Raw genomic sequence first — 13,354 nt, forward strand, 5'->3', positions numbered from 1 at the left:
TATCTCAGCATCTGCCAGATGTTAGGCAACAAGTGTCATTGGAATGCTACTTGTAGCTTATCGCTCCAGGGATCAATAAACAATGCATGCAAGAGTTCAATAACCATTCAATGTTTTTGCAACATTATAATCAGTAAGATCGTAACAGAGAGCTACTTAGTGTTCTCCTTTTACACTTTTTGCACCGCGAATATAGACAAAAAAGAAAACATTAATATGGAGTTCTAACCTTCATGAACGAGCAGCATTTTTAACTTAGAAAATCAGTAAAAGTTCATTAGTGAGATATTGTGAATATTGGAGCGAGGTTTTTTTTTTTATTGCGGTCCAAAAGGTTTCAAATAGTAGTGAAAGATAACTTTTTTTTTCCAGACATGGATACATATTCAATCACTTACCTTAAGTCAAATTGTCAGTCGTGTTTTTTAAGAAATTCAATACACAGACGCGGTTGAGACTCATTTTACTGCTGCTTTTATTTTCTTTTTAAAAAATTATTTATTTCTGTTTTGAGAGTTGTTATGCTAAACTACATCACGAGTGAAGGGGATTTAAAAAGGTTATTTTTTAAAAAACTTTTGCAAGCTACACATTTGTTTAACATCATTTTCATTCGACAGAAGATGAAATGGTATTTAATATGTATTGTTCTTTCATCAAAATGTACAAAATCAAACTTAGATAATAATACTTACCTAACAGTACCAGATATTAATAAGTGTATCAAATCATAAAAAAAGAGGTGTAGAAAAAACTATTAAATAACGGCAGCGCAGAATTGCATTTGTATTTACTCATTAAACACAAGCAGTAATAATAATACTACGTAGCAAAAGAAAACCCCTTCAAAATGCTTCTGACCCCATTCTTACTGATTCTTATGTAAAATGATTCCATGAGTTCAATTATGACCGAAATCCCCCCCCCCCTCACCTCCCATTTTTTGGTGACCACCACCCCCTATTTCTTTTTTCAGTTTTAGATAGTTTCAGATTCATTATTTTTATTTGAAGGAGATGGAACCATTAGGTTAATCATTAACTTTCTTAAGAGGTGCTCGAGAAATAAAAAGTTGAAAAGCATGAACATTTGGAGCAAGTTGGGGGACTCACTGAGGTATTCCCCCGTAAACATTTTTAAAAATATCGAAACCAATCTTTTTTTTCTTCAAGGGGTTTGTTAAAAAAAAATCACTTATTTTTTGGCATGAAAGTAGATAACAGGGTTCACACTATAGCCCTATATCCAAAACCAATATCACGAGGCATTTTTAACATCTGGAATGTACATAAAGGCTTTTTGAGATTTAAAAAAAAATCCAATGAAGTTCATGTTTAAATTTTGAATCATAAACTTGATATTGATAGGGAATCTTTGACGGGAAATTTTACATTTCCCCTTTTATTTAAGCCTGATTGTTGAACATGCGTCACTTGACTAGAGATGTAAAATTTTCAAAAATTTCGAAGTGGTGGGAAAAAAACGTTTCTTTCTTCGTTTTTTTTTCTGGAAAAAAAATTAGAAAAAAATGGAAAATTTGATTTTTTTATGAATAAAACCAGAGTTTCATAATTTTTCTTGGAACATATAAAGCGTTAAGCATTAAAAAACATACGCAATCCAGGCATCTTCTTTTCTGCTTGACAGAAATACACATAAAGGTAAGTTTCATTACAAAAGAAAAAAATAGCCTTTTTGTTTTATAACCGAGAGCTTTCTTTGTCAATAACGAGAAATAAGTCAAATCGTGGTTCAAGCAATAAGATTGGGTAAGGTGTGTCTATTCATAACAAATACATTTTTTATTTTAGATTGCCTTAGAAACATGAAATAATAATAGCAATCATGGACATTCAAACATGATTGATATTGTTTGAATGAAAATAAATATGATATTTCCTTCCCTTGCAATGTAACTTTACGGTCTAAAAATGAAAGCTTTTCAGTTATGAATTTTTTTCAATCCAGTCTAAGTCCAAATCAAAACTAAATTGGATTTTCGTTATCTTTCCAACAGAAACCCCAAACCAAAACTGCGTAATATTTTCTAAAGCTGAATCAAAACTCACGCTGGAGTTTCAGTTAACTATACAGCCGTGGTAAGCACAGTAGTAAAAGTAGTCATACCTGCACTTTTGAACAAAATTGAGTTATTGTAACCAAGTTGTTCTCAGTTTCGCATTTTGCTCAATAAATGAAATGTTTTAGGGTCATTTTATCGGGGCTATTTTTTTTTTGAAAAATTCTGAAAAAAAAAAAGAAAAAGAAAAGACATCTGAATCAAATATATGGAAGAGCCAAACTTTAAAACGCACTATCTCCGTTTGAGCTCAACTGCAGAATCCACTTCAGTTCTTAGCACGGCAGAGTATGCTGAATTTTTTTAAAGTGTTGTTTAATTTACTGCTATATGAATTTATAATAATTAAGTTCTGTATTTTTTCAAAACTTTTTACTTAAGTTTCAGTTTTGTTTTGTGTTTTGTCAAAGCTAGTTGGGTTTTGTTCAATGGAATGTAAAAGTTAATAATAAAATGGATATAAGGGTGTGTGTCCCCCCCCCCCTCAAAAAAAAAGAACGAAAGTCGATTTTTCAAGTTGCACACCGTTTTATATTTTTCCTTTTAGGTCAAACAAAAAAGTTAAGAAAAAAATGCATACATTTTGAACAATGGCAACCCGTGCCGACATGCGCCTGAAAATGTGAATCAACGCTGTGTACTAGACCTAATAAAAAAAATTTTTTTTTTTGAAGTTTAAAACTTCATGTTTATATTTAATTTCTCTCTATATATTTTAAAATGCACGGAAAATTTAAAGAAATTATCAAGATAAAAAAATATAAACAATAGGAGTCGATAGCGTATTTAATAGCAAGTTTTACTCTCTTGCGGTATTTCGGTCTCTAACATGGTATTCAAAATATGGATCTTTTCATTTTTAAGTTGAATTTTTCATTTTAACTCTATTTTTTTATTATTCACTTGAAAATGTAGATTTAAAAATGTGATTGTTAATAATTTTTGAACTTGATATTTTATTTTTGAAATGTATGTGTATTTTTTTTAACGCAAATTGAAGAAAATCTTAGACCTCCTGATGGACACCTAAATATTTTTTAATTTGGATAAATATTTTTGTGGTACATGTGGGGCTATAGAGGCTACGTATTTTATGAACATGAAATTTCGAACTTTCAAAAAAAATCTTATTCGGCCTAGTACACAAGGCTGGTTTACACTTTCAGGCGCAAGTCGGCACGGGTAGCCGTTGTTTGAATTATATGATTTTTTTTTAAGTTGTTTTGATCTAAAAGGAAAAATATAAGAGGATGTGCGTTTTGAAAAATCGACTTTCATTTTTTAGGACACTCTAATAAATAAATAAATATATAAGTGATATTATTGAGATAATTTTGTGGAAAACATTTCATTTTTTGGGCAAAAAGAGTTAAATGTTTTCTTGATCGATGTATGCAAATTTTATCATCATATAACAACTTGCATTATCAAAGTTAGACAATATTTAAACATACAAGGAGGGGGTGGGGAAGAAGGAAATAGCATCGGAATTTAAGAATGAGATCTACTAATTTTATTACTTTTTGCTGAACATTTCGGTTTAAACTTCCGGAAAAGTTGAAAACATTCATTTTTTCAATTTTTCCGAATCGGAAATAAACCCTTTCGGAAAAAAAAAAAAACGTTTTTTTTTTCGAAATTTTTCCGTTTTTTTCGGACTGTTTTCCTCTCTACACTTGACACAACTTGAGTTTCGAGGTAGTTTGCAAGAGGTCAGGCGACGCAGCTAGTAGCCTATAGATTAGCAATATTATCAGAAATATGTGATTCTGCTTTGTATGTCCACGATTTTTGGAGAATGTACCTGGTACTCTTAAAACACACAAACGCACCCACACATTAGGATTGTTAGACATGAAAATGATGATGGTTTTAAAAGTGTTTCAAACCGAAGAAATGCAGTTTTTTTTTTTTTTTTTTTTTTTTTTTTTTTCACGAGGTACTGTTTCTTATAAGACTGGATGAAACAAGAATACCAGTCGATTCTTAGTCTGAAAAGCTATTAATTTCACTTTAATAATGTAGTACTGGTTAAAGTTATCTAACTTGTTTCAAATAACTATTCAATTTTTCAACACGGTCTTTTAAGAGAAAAATGTTAACAGTACGAAAGGTTTGTTTTGACAGTTTTATGTAACTGTTCACATACAAGATAGTATGTGTAAAAGAAGTTAAAAGATATAGTTTTTTTAACCATGAGGTATATTTATGTCTATTTAAAGTCTCATTTGTTACCGAACCACTGGGAGTTAAGAGTTGAATGAGGGTACTAATTAATTTGAAATTTTCCAACGAACGTATTAATTTGATCTCGTTTTCGCACGTCTTTGACTAGCAGAGATATTAGTTTAAACGTCAGTTAACAATATTTCATTATCTTACGAGTTTTCAGCAAAGAGGAGGGTGCAAAGCTCTCAAAATACTCCTCCACAAGGGGGTGTACACTAACAAACCGGCTAAAGGCAGGTTAAGGGCGAGTTGCCATAGGCGTTGAATGAGGGTTAGCGATCGAAGGGAGCAGAATACGCAGTTTCCTAGTCTATACTTTAAAATATGTGCTCGTTTGTCTCTCTGTCTGAAGCCTCATTTTCTCGAGAACTTCTAGAAGTTGAGAATCGAATACTATTAAAAAATAAATGAAATTCTGGCTGTCTAAAGACTCACCTCCTCGAGAACCACTCGGAGTCGATCGTCGAGCAATGTTCTGGACACATTTGCGATTTTAAGAGGAACGTATTGATCCTGGTTTCACCTTTAAAGGACTTTAATTAGCAGATATTAATTGACATGTCATTTGATATTCTTCCTCGAACTTGGAAGTTTTAACTAGTAACGGAACGTAAAGTTTGCTACATTTCACGAAGTCACAGCCGGTGAAGGCAGCGAGAACAGGAAAAAGCCCCCAAAGTACACCGTAAAAGTGGATTGGTCAACAAAACGAGCAAGGGGCTAAGCCCCTTGATACTAGTAGAAATACTACAATTGAGAAGGGGAGAAACTTAAATGCGTCAATTTTTTGTTGATTTCATGAAGCTTCACGGCCCTCATGTGACCAAAAAACCTAATACCCTAACTGGTTAAGGGTATTAAAACGACTCACATTAAAGGGGCATTAGAACAAAATGAATAATATTTTTATTTCAGTTACTATTTTTTTACCTTGATCTTTTTTTAAATACTTTACTTAATCTTTGATCGTCATGCGAGATTCATATGCACATTTAAAGTTTTGGCCAATATTTAGCATGTCAGAGAACGCATCTTTACTTTTTTACTGCCTAGAAATCAATTAGCTAAAAAAATCATTTGTCAACCCACACTTACACACACACATACACACACACACACACACACACATATATATATATATATATATATATATATATATATATATATATATATATATATATATATATATATATATATATATATATATATATATATATATATATATATATATATATATATATATATATATATATATATATATATATATATATATATATATATATATATATATATATATATATATATATGAAATAACATGAAACGGATAAACATATGAAATAATTTTAAACGAAAAAAAAAAGACTTACTTTTAGACTATCTTCTCTCATCGCAAGCTCAGCTCTATTTTCACTCCTTTGATAGTAAACAGCTATGAAAATACAAACGTTGAGTATCAGCAAAGAACAGCCAACGATAATAGTGACTCTCAAAGCTGTCAAATAGCCATCTTTTGGCACCACAATAGAATCAGACGACGCCATACTTCCGGAAACGTTTGGCGAACTTGGTAATGGTGTAGGGGGGACTTCTGCCCATGGATGCTCCCCTAAGGAAGAATGAAACGGTGTCGTTGTCTCCGGTGTTTGCGAAATGCTGACTTTGACATCAGAGTTAAGAGTAGGGATGTGAAGATTTATTCTCGGTTTGCTAGTGGGTGCGTGTGCAGCTATTCCTGAAAATAAAACATTGATGTGAATAAGTTTTGAACGCTAGACGCATAATGAAAAGCAAGTGGTTTTTGGCTAACTATCTGCAATACTATAACAATTATGACTGAATGAATGTTCGTATTTTTAAAATTTCGGTCCTATGCTTTTATAGTTCCTTCAGAAAGAAGTAACTTTTTTTCATTTTTAGTTTTTAACTTTTTTTTTTATTATTTAAGAAATGCATTTTAATAATGTAATGTAAAAGCTCTTGTAATATCAGCAAAGACTTTGATAGTTTTATAATTTTATTCAATAAGCAAGTGCAAAATATGTATGGAAACATTTGAGCTGCAATTCGAATGTTGTTAACATTTAGATGCAGGACTGAATTTTTTTTCTTCTATGTTTATGTTTGTAAGTTATCATGAAAAAGTCCAAATCTGTAGCCTCTTAAAAAATAAACGTTTATAAGAAATACATTACGGAATGAAAAGGACAAATATCTCTGAGAATAAATTTTTCTTAAAATGTTCTGTCGTTGGACAGATGCCAGAATATGAGCATTTAAGTACTTTTGAAGATCGCGCTTTAATTTTGAATCAAAAGAAATTTACATTACTTAATGCAAAAAGTAATGAAAAATAAAAAACAAAAAACTGGACGAAACAACTATTTGTTTAAAAAACAGTACATAACAGCTTTCCGTACATTAAGATGTCATACGAACATTGCAAAAAAGAGGGGGGTTGTTAAGAAGAAATGTGTCTGCCCCTTATTTACGCATTGGTGGCTGTTATGAGGCAAATCAAATTGTCAGACACAGAAATGTGAAGTGAAGACCAGTCATAGTCTATCCGTTCTTCCAACTTATGGCACAACCTGACTTCCAAGACAGTGTACATTTTGTCGTTAATGCCTTTTTTATAGGAAACTTCAGGAAACAATATGTATCTTAATTTCTAGAGGCCAGTGTAGGAGAAAAAATAGACTTCGTACAATAAGTTTTCTACTTGGTAACATTACAGATTTTATAGATATAGCTCGAAGTTCATTTCATTAAATGTGATTTTTCTAATCAATGGCTGTTTACATCGAACTTCGGAATTAAAAAAGAATCGACCAAATTTGAAAAAGATATACAGAAGAGACAAAAAGCCTTTCCTCATTTTTTTCCGAAAAAAGTTTTTGCTGAAAAACATTCAGTGTATGACTTTATACTTGTGGTGTGCAGAAAAATTGATCTTTTCAAAAGGAAACTTCAAAAAGATCTCAGGACATAATTGTAGAAATGAAAAACAATCAATAAATAAGGTGTTACCTATTGACGAAAGTACAGGTCCTTGTCTTACAATTCCATCATAAGTTAGTGGATTGTCATGATCATCAAGAAGGTGATGCTGTGATGCAACTCCAGGTGTCGTTCCTTGTCGATGGAGTTTAGGAATAAGGCTTAACCAGAAAGATAATCTGTGTGCATGATAATGATCGCGAATTTTTGGTTTCATGGCTGAAAATGAAAAATACAATTTACAATAAGTTAGAGGATGTGGAAGAAAGTCTATCAGTATATATAATGTTTAAATTGTCATATATATATATATAAAATAATTCAACCCATTTGAGTAAGATATAAATGCTTGAGCATATACCTGATTAATACAAAACTCGTAATATTATTTCACTGAGTAAAATGCATAAGCACCTTTTCTATTTAATTGAAAACCACTGTAATTATTACATAAAAAACACTCAGTATTCATTTATGTAAAGTTAGTGTAAGAAAAGTTGCTTGCGAATGTTAGTAATTTAAACACGTGTTAATTTTAAAAGCAATAACTTGATATTAGAATTCATTAGGATAAGTCATGCTGCTTTTCAAAGTTAGTATTTAAGCAACTCTTGAATTTAAAAGCAACACCTTCATTTTAATTAAACCGTTTAACTAGACTCTTTTAATGAACTAGCTGTAAATAAATTTAGCATGAGTTTTTAAATAAAGAGTATTTAGTATTTATAAAACAGAATTAATCCTTACCTAATGAAAGATATTTTTGGTTTACGCTGTCATACAAAGGCCATACAAATCTTTCAAAACGACCCCGTGTTTTCTCAGGCGTTTCTAAATCATGAACAATGTTTGGATCTCTGAAAAAAGATTGAATTGTTAATGCATACAAAGAGTGTATTGACAAGTAAACGTAAACTTTCGAAAAAATTTCTAATTTGATAAAACACTAATGCTATTCATTTCTTAAACCTTTCAACTTGAACATATTTTACAAATTAATTAGGTCACCTGGGTTTGTAACCTGGATCCTAAATTATGCATTATAAAATGTATCTATATGTGTGCTTGAAAGGTTTTAACTCGTGGCTTACAGAGCCGTTAATCTTAAAACATGGCATTTTATTTCAAATTTATCAATATTGAGACCGATTAAAAAAGCGAGTTGATTAGACGTTAGGGTTCTCACCTGAAGCTAAAACTACACCACATGGAGTAGAATTACAGCTGTTGCTCAAGTTTACTGACTCATGGTTTATAGAGTAATTTTCCTTTAAATTTGAAATTTTAAAGAAATATATCAATTTTAAGGCCGTTTAATTAGAAAAATCATTAGTTGCCAAGGATTTCTAACTTGGATCTTAAAATACACTATTTTTATTTCGGAAGATTACTAGTGGGTTCAGCCGATATCCAGACAGAAATAAGGCTAAATCGCAATGAAGAGAGCATTTTTAATTGACATTTGATCTTTAGGTCGCGAGTGACCTACAATTTTTTTTCTAGTATGCACCTAGTATCAATTATTACCTATGTATTTCAAAATACTTGGATTTCATCATTGTTATTGAAGCAAAACGATCATATATTAGCCACTGCATGTTGGGGACCTTAAACTTTGACTTTTACTCAAGGGTCAACAATTATGATTAAAGAGTATAAAAGTTTCACTTTTTCTTGTCCCAAAACTACTATCACACCTTGAAAATGTCAACTATCAGGACCCCACTTCCTTTTTTAAAAAACTTTTGCTTGATTAATACGTTTCATTCCATAGCCGCCTGGCTCGTTTGTGAGCTCTTGGGCCACAGCGATGAGTATTCATAGGCGAACATTCATGCCATGAGAATAAATATCCTTCACTTAAACGTCTAAAACTTATTTAGCCTTAAATATGTCCCTCGATAGAAACAACAAATACGATTGGATGGTAGATGCATTGGCTATTGCGGCTGTTCGGTTTTGTTGAGACAGATAGTATTTTTTGTACTTCTGTACTACTGAAAGCAGGATCAAATAAGGTCTCTTGGACACTGTTTGTCGAATGAGATTGTCTCAACGTACACTCTGGTTGAAACGAAGTAGAGCTCAGTCAGAAAAGCCAAGTTTCCAACAAGCCATATTAAAACGACAAATCAGCCTGCTTTTATTAATCAAATGACGCAACGTCTTTAAAAATCCGTCATTTGCTAGAAAGATCTACAAATAACCCTTAGGGTACATGTAAAAAGGAATTGCAATGAGACGACTTAAAGGACATTTTAAAAAGAATTTGGGCAAAATTCGTTTACATTGGACCAATACCGTTTCTCGGTGGTTCTGAATCAATTCTATTTCCATCTGAGAGTAGATGGACAAATCTACCTACTACTCTATACTATACTATATTTCCGCTTACTTTCAAAAGTTTTCTTTTTGTGGTTAAAAATAACCTCAACGAAATTATTTTTCTGGCTATGTAAACTTGCTCTTAGATGCATTTTTAACAATATGCAATACCATAGTATGCAACAAACATCGTCATATTATATAAAAGTCATTCTTCTGGTAGAAGCCCTTATATAGCAACGTTGATTGAACTTTTACGCTTTCTGTCGACATAAATATTTTCACAGCTTATTTGTCATCCTAATCATTTGCATTAATATCTGCAGCACAGTAGCAGTCGAAATTCTGGCAACGACCTTCCTGTTTTCTTGACTAATTACAATTATTTTATTATTGTTTTACTATTCGCTTTTCCTCTTTATTCATTTATATATTTTGATGGAAGGCATTACAGATGTTTTCTTTCGCAATGGTAGAAAAATCTACATGTAGTTGAATTTTGAGTAGAAAACTCATAGAATCCGATTGAATAGTGTAGATAAACCCAAACTAAAAATATTTAAAGCAAACAACTTTGAAAAGTCGTTGTTTGAACAGTTTTCGAACTAAACACATTCTGTGTGTGTAAATGCAAAGCTTTGACGATAAATAAATTGAATTCTCAAATTTTTAGCGTTCTTCTGAGTGAGCTCCATGGTCCAATAAGCGATAAGAACTGTCTAATTATAAAGAGTTTTTAGATATTTTCAAGTTGCATCATTGAAACTTAAAACAACTCATTTCGGACAAATCTAATTATAGCAGGCTAGCACAAAAAGAAAATATATTACTTTTTCAACAGGTTAAGCATGAATTATTTAAAAAAAAATAAAATGTTGCGTTAGATATCGATAGTTAGAGGCACTAACAGTACTTTAAACTTGCAAGAGAGAATTGTTTCTCTTACGAAATCAACATTTTTTTCGTTATATTACAAATAATGCAACAGATTTGTACATAAAATTTCTTATTAGTTAAATTGCACTTGAAAATCTTTTTTACACCTAGCTTTTATACCGTTATGTATTTAAGGGACATTTCCAAGCAATAAGTATGTTTTTCTTAATGTTTAAACCATGTAATGGTTCCAAAAATAAGCTTCACTACTTTTGCTACAGTTGATCGATCTATCGTTGATCGACACCTTTGTCGAATTTTTTGTAAAAGAATTGGAAGTTTTCTGGAAACAACTGAAAATTAATGTTACACTCATATCCATAAATGAAGGATAATTCAGAATCACACAGAAATTGAACTCTAAAATAAAAATTTCACCGTAGAACTATCACACCCTTCTTTAGAAGAATATGCAAATTAGTAGAAACTACCAGATGGCGCGGATAGTTCGTCACAATGACGAATGTGTAAGAGAAGTATATAAGGAATGGTGGCAAAGAAGTAAAATTGTTTACAAGCGCTTTAAAAGTCTTTGAGTGCAATAATTGCATAGTTATGGCACAAAGGAAGGATTTAGATGATTTTTTACATGGTAAAATTATCGGACGACTGGAATGTGAACGTACCCAGCTGGAAGTATCCGAGGAACATGGAATCGCCCAGAGTGTCATCTCCAGGCCAAAGCCTGGAGATGACACTCTGGGCAACGATTCCAAGACTATGGTAATGTGAGTAGACGTTACAACACAGGTCGCCCCGAGTTACAACGACCGAATGAGGACCGGTATTTGGCAGTTACTGCCAAAATAAACAAACGGAGCACAGCATCAGACCTGTCTCGTCAGCTCTCTTGAGCTACCGGTATGACAGTTTCAAGGCAGACCGTGTACAGACGCTTAGGGCACATTGGTCTATATGCTCGTAGGCCTGTTAGATGTGTTCCACTTACCGCAACTCACTGTCGCCTGCGATTAGCCTGGACTAGAGGGCATGCATTGTGGACACCGCAATAGTGATCTTGTGTGATGTTTTCCGACGAGTCCAGGTTTAGTTTGCAATCAGATTCTCGCTGGAGTTTCATATAGAGATAGCCAAGTACCCGTTTCTACCAAGAGAACACCATTGAACGATACCGTTAAGGTGGTTTTGGGTGGCTCGTTTGGGGAGGAATTATTCTTAGTTCCAGAACTAACCTGCATGTTCAGATTGTAACGATAACAGACCACATCTATCGGATTGTCATTCTGAAACAACGTGTACGTTTGTTTCGGGTGCCATGTTAGCTGAATTTCTGTTTATGGATGACAACGCCCGTCATCACCGTGCAAACACTGTAAACAAATGCCTTTAATCGAAAGAAATCACCCGTATGGATTTCCCAGCAAATGTACCAGACTTGAATCCAATAGAGCATGTGTGGGACATGTTTGGCCGACAAATTGCTGCCAGTCAACTCCCTCCCACATGTCTACCGGAACTTCGAAGAGAATTGCTTGATGAGTGGGGTAATATTCACCAAGATCACATTGATAATTTGATACTCAGCATGCCTAGGGGTTGTACGGCCTGTATTGCATTGTCCGGGAGACATACTCCGTATTTACTATAATACCAACCATGTTATATTGTTTTTTGTAAATAGGTTCTTGCTTGAAATTTGCTCCAGGGAGTACAAATCGCAATTTTTATTAATTATGTCAAACATATAGCATCTTTTTTGTTCTTTACATTTTGTTTACTAAATAGACTTTACAAATAAGTCAAATTTGTTTTGCTTCTGTCTCTTTCTTTGCCTGAACTTCATTATCCTTAATTTATGGACATGAGTGTATTATACCCACGTTATAATCAGGGCTTGTAACATTTTCTTCAACAAGCAATGCACCTCTGAACATTACAAAGTTTTGAGCAGTGAAGAATAATCTCAATGTAGACGAAAATTTTAAATTTATAGGTATATGGGTCATTCTTCTGAAAACGTAACTTTTGAACGCAAATATATTTCAATTTCGAAACCTTTTGTTTCCTTGTTTTTTCATTCTTAAATGAAAGTGTTACCTACTAGAAGTAACCATAAACAATTTCCCAGCTGAGTTCCAATTATTTTACTCATAAATAAAAAAAATTATAATAATTCCTTGTTCACGAAAATTAAAAAAAAAAGAAGAAAAAAAAAACTTTCAATGTTTGATAATCGAAGCCAGTTTAATGTCAATGTAGTAGTTTTGTTAATTGTGCAAAGAGTGAGCTATTTTAATGATTAGTGGGAATTTAATATTAAGCTCTCCTAATTAAAGTACGGCTTGATTAGCAGTTATCCTTTTAGTTCAAATGTGTGTTAAAAATAGTATTTAGTAAATTCGAAAATATACTGGCAATTTATAATTTTGTTACGATGCCTAAGATTGATGTATTTCCCCTCCATCAGTTATTTTCACCTCAGAAATAATGACATTGGTAAGGTCGGTCACGGAGGTGAGGAATTTTCCATTAATAAAAGCTTAATGGAAACATTTTTCGTGGAAATATTTTGCTTCTTCGTTGCTACAATCGGCACATGTTAAGTACATGAAAACACGCTCTTTTCTTACATCAATTTACATCCCTGAAATTCAAGTTCACGGAGGTGGGAATTCCAAATAACCACACTTGGTTTTTAAAACAAGATCCATCTTCTTGCTTTTCAACAAAATTTCACATCATCTTTACGGCTGAAAATAAATAAGGGGTCATTTGTATCATGGGAAGTAAAATATGATGCCATTACTGCCATCTGTTAATGATAAA

At 32.5% G+C, this 13,354-nt stretch overlaps 1 protein-coding gene across 1 annotated transcript in view; it reads right to left on the reverse strand.

Annotated features, from left to right (window-relative positions):
* The window catches only part of LOC129218884 (neuroligin-2-like), a 196,864-nt gene that overhangs the window by 73,269 nt on the left and 110,241 nt on the right, over window positions 1-13,354 (reverse strand). Inside the window, exons 5-7 of the mRNA XM_054853205.1 lie at window positions 8,054-8,163; window positions 7,337-7,525; window positions 5,677-6,041 (exon numbers count right to left, since the gene is read on the reverse strand). Coding sequence (XP_054709180.1) covers window positions 5,677-6,041; window positions 7,337-7,525; window positions 8,054-8,163 — 664 coding nt within the window. The remainder of the gene's footprint in view (window positions 1-5,676; window positions 6,042-7,336; window positions 7,526-8,053; window positions 8,164-13,354) is intronic.

Source organism: Uloborus diversus, chromosome 3, assembly GCF_026930045.1.
Source record: "Uloborus diversus isolate 005 chromosome 3, Udiv.v.3.1, whole genome shotgun sequence".
In the NCBI taxonomy this organism is placed as follows: domain Eukaryota; kingdom Metazoa; phylum Arthropoda; class Arachnida; order Araneae; family Uloboridae; genus Uloborus; species Uloborus diversus.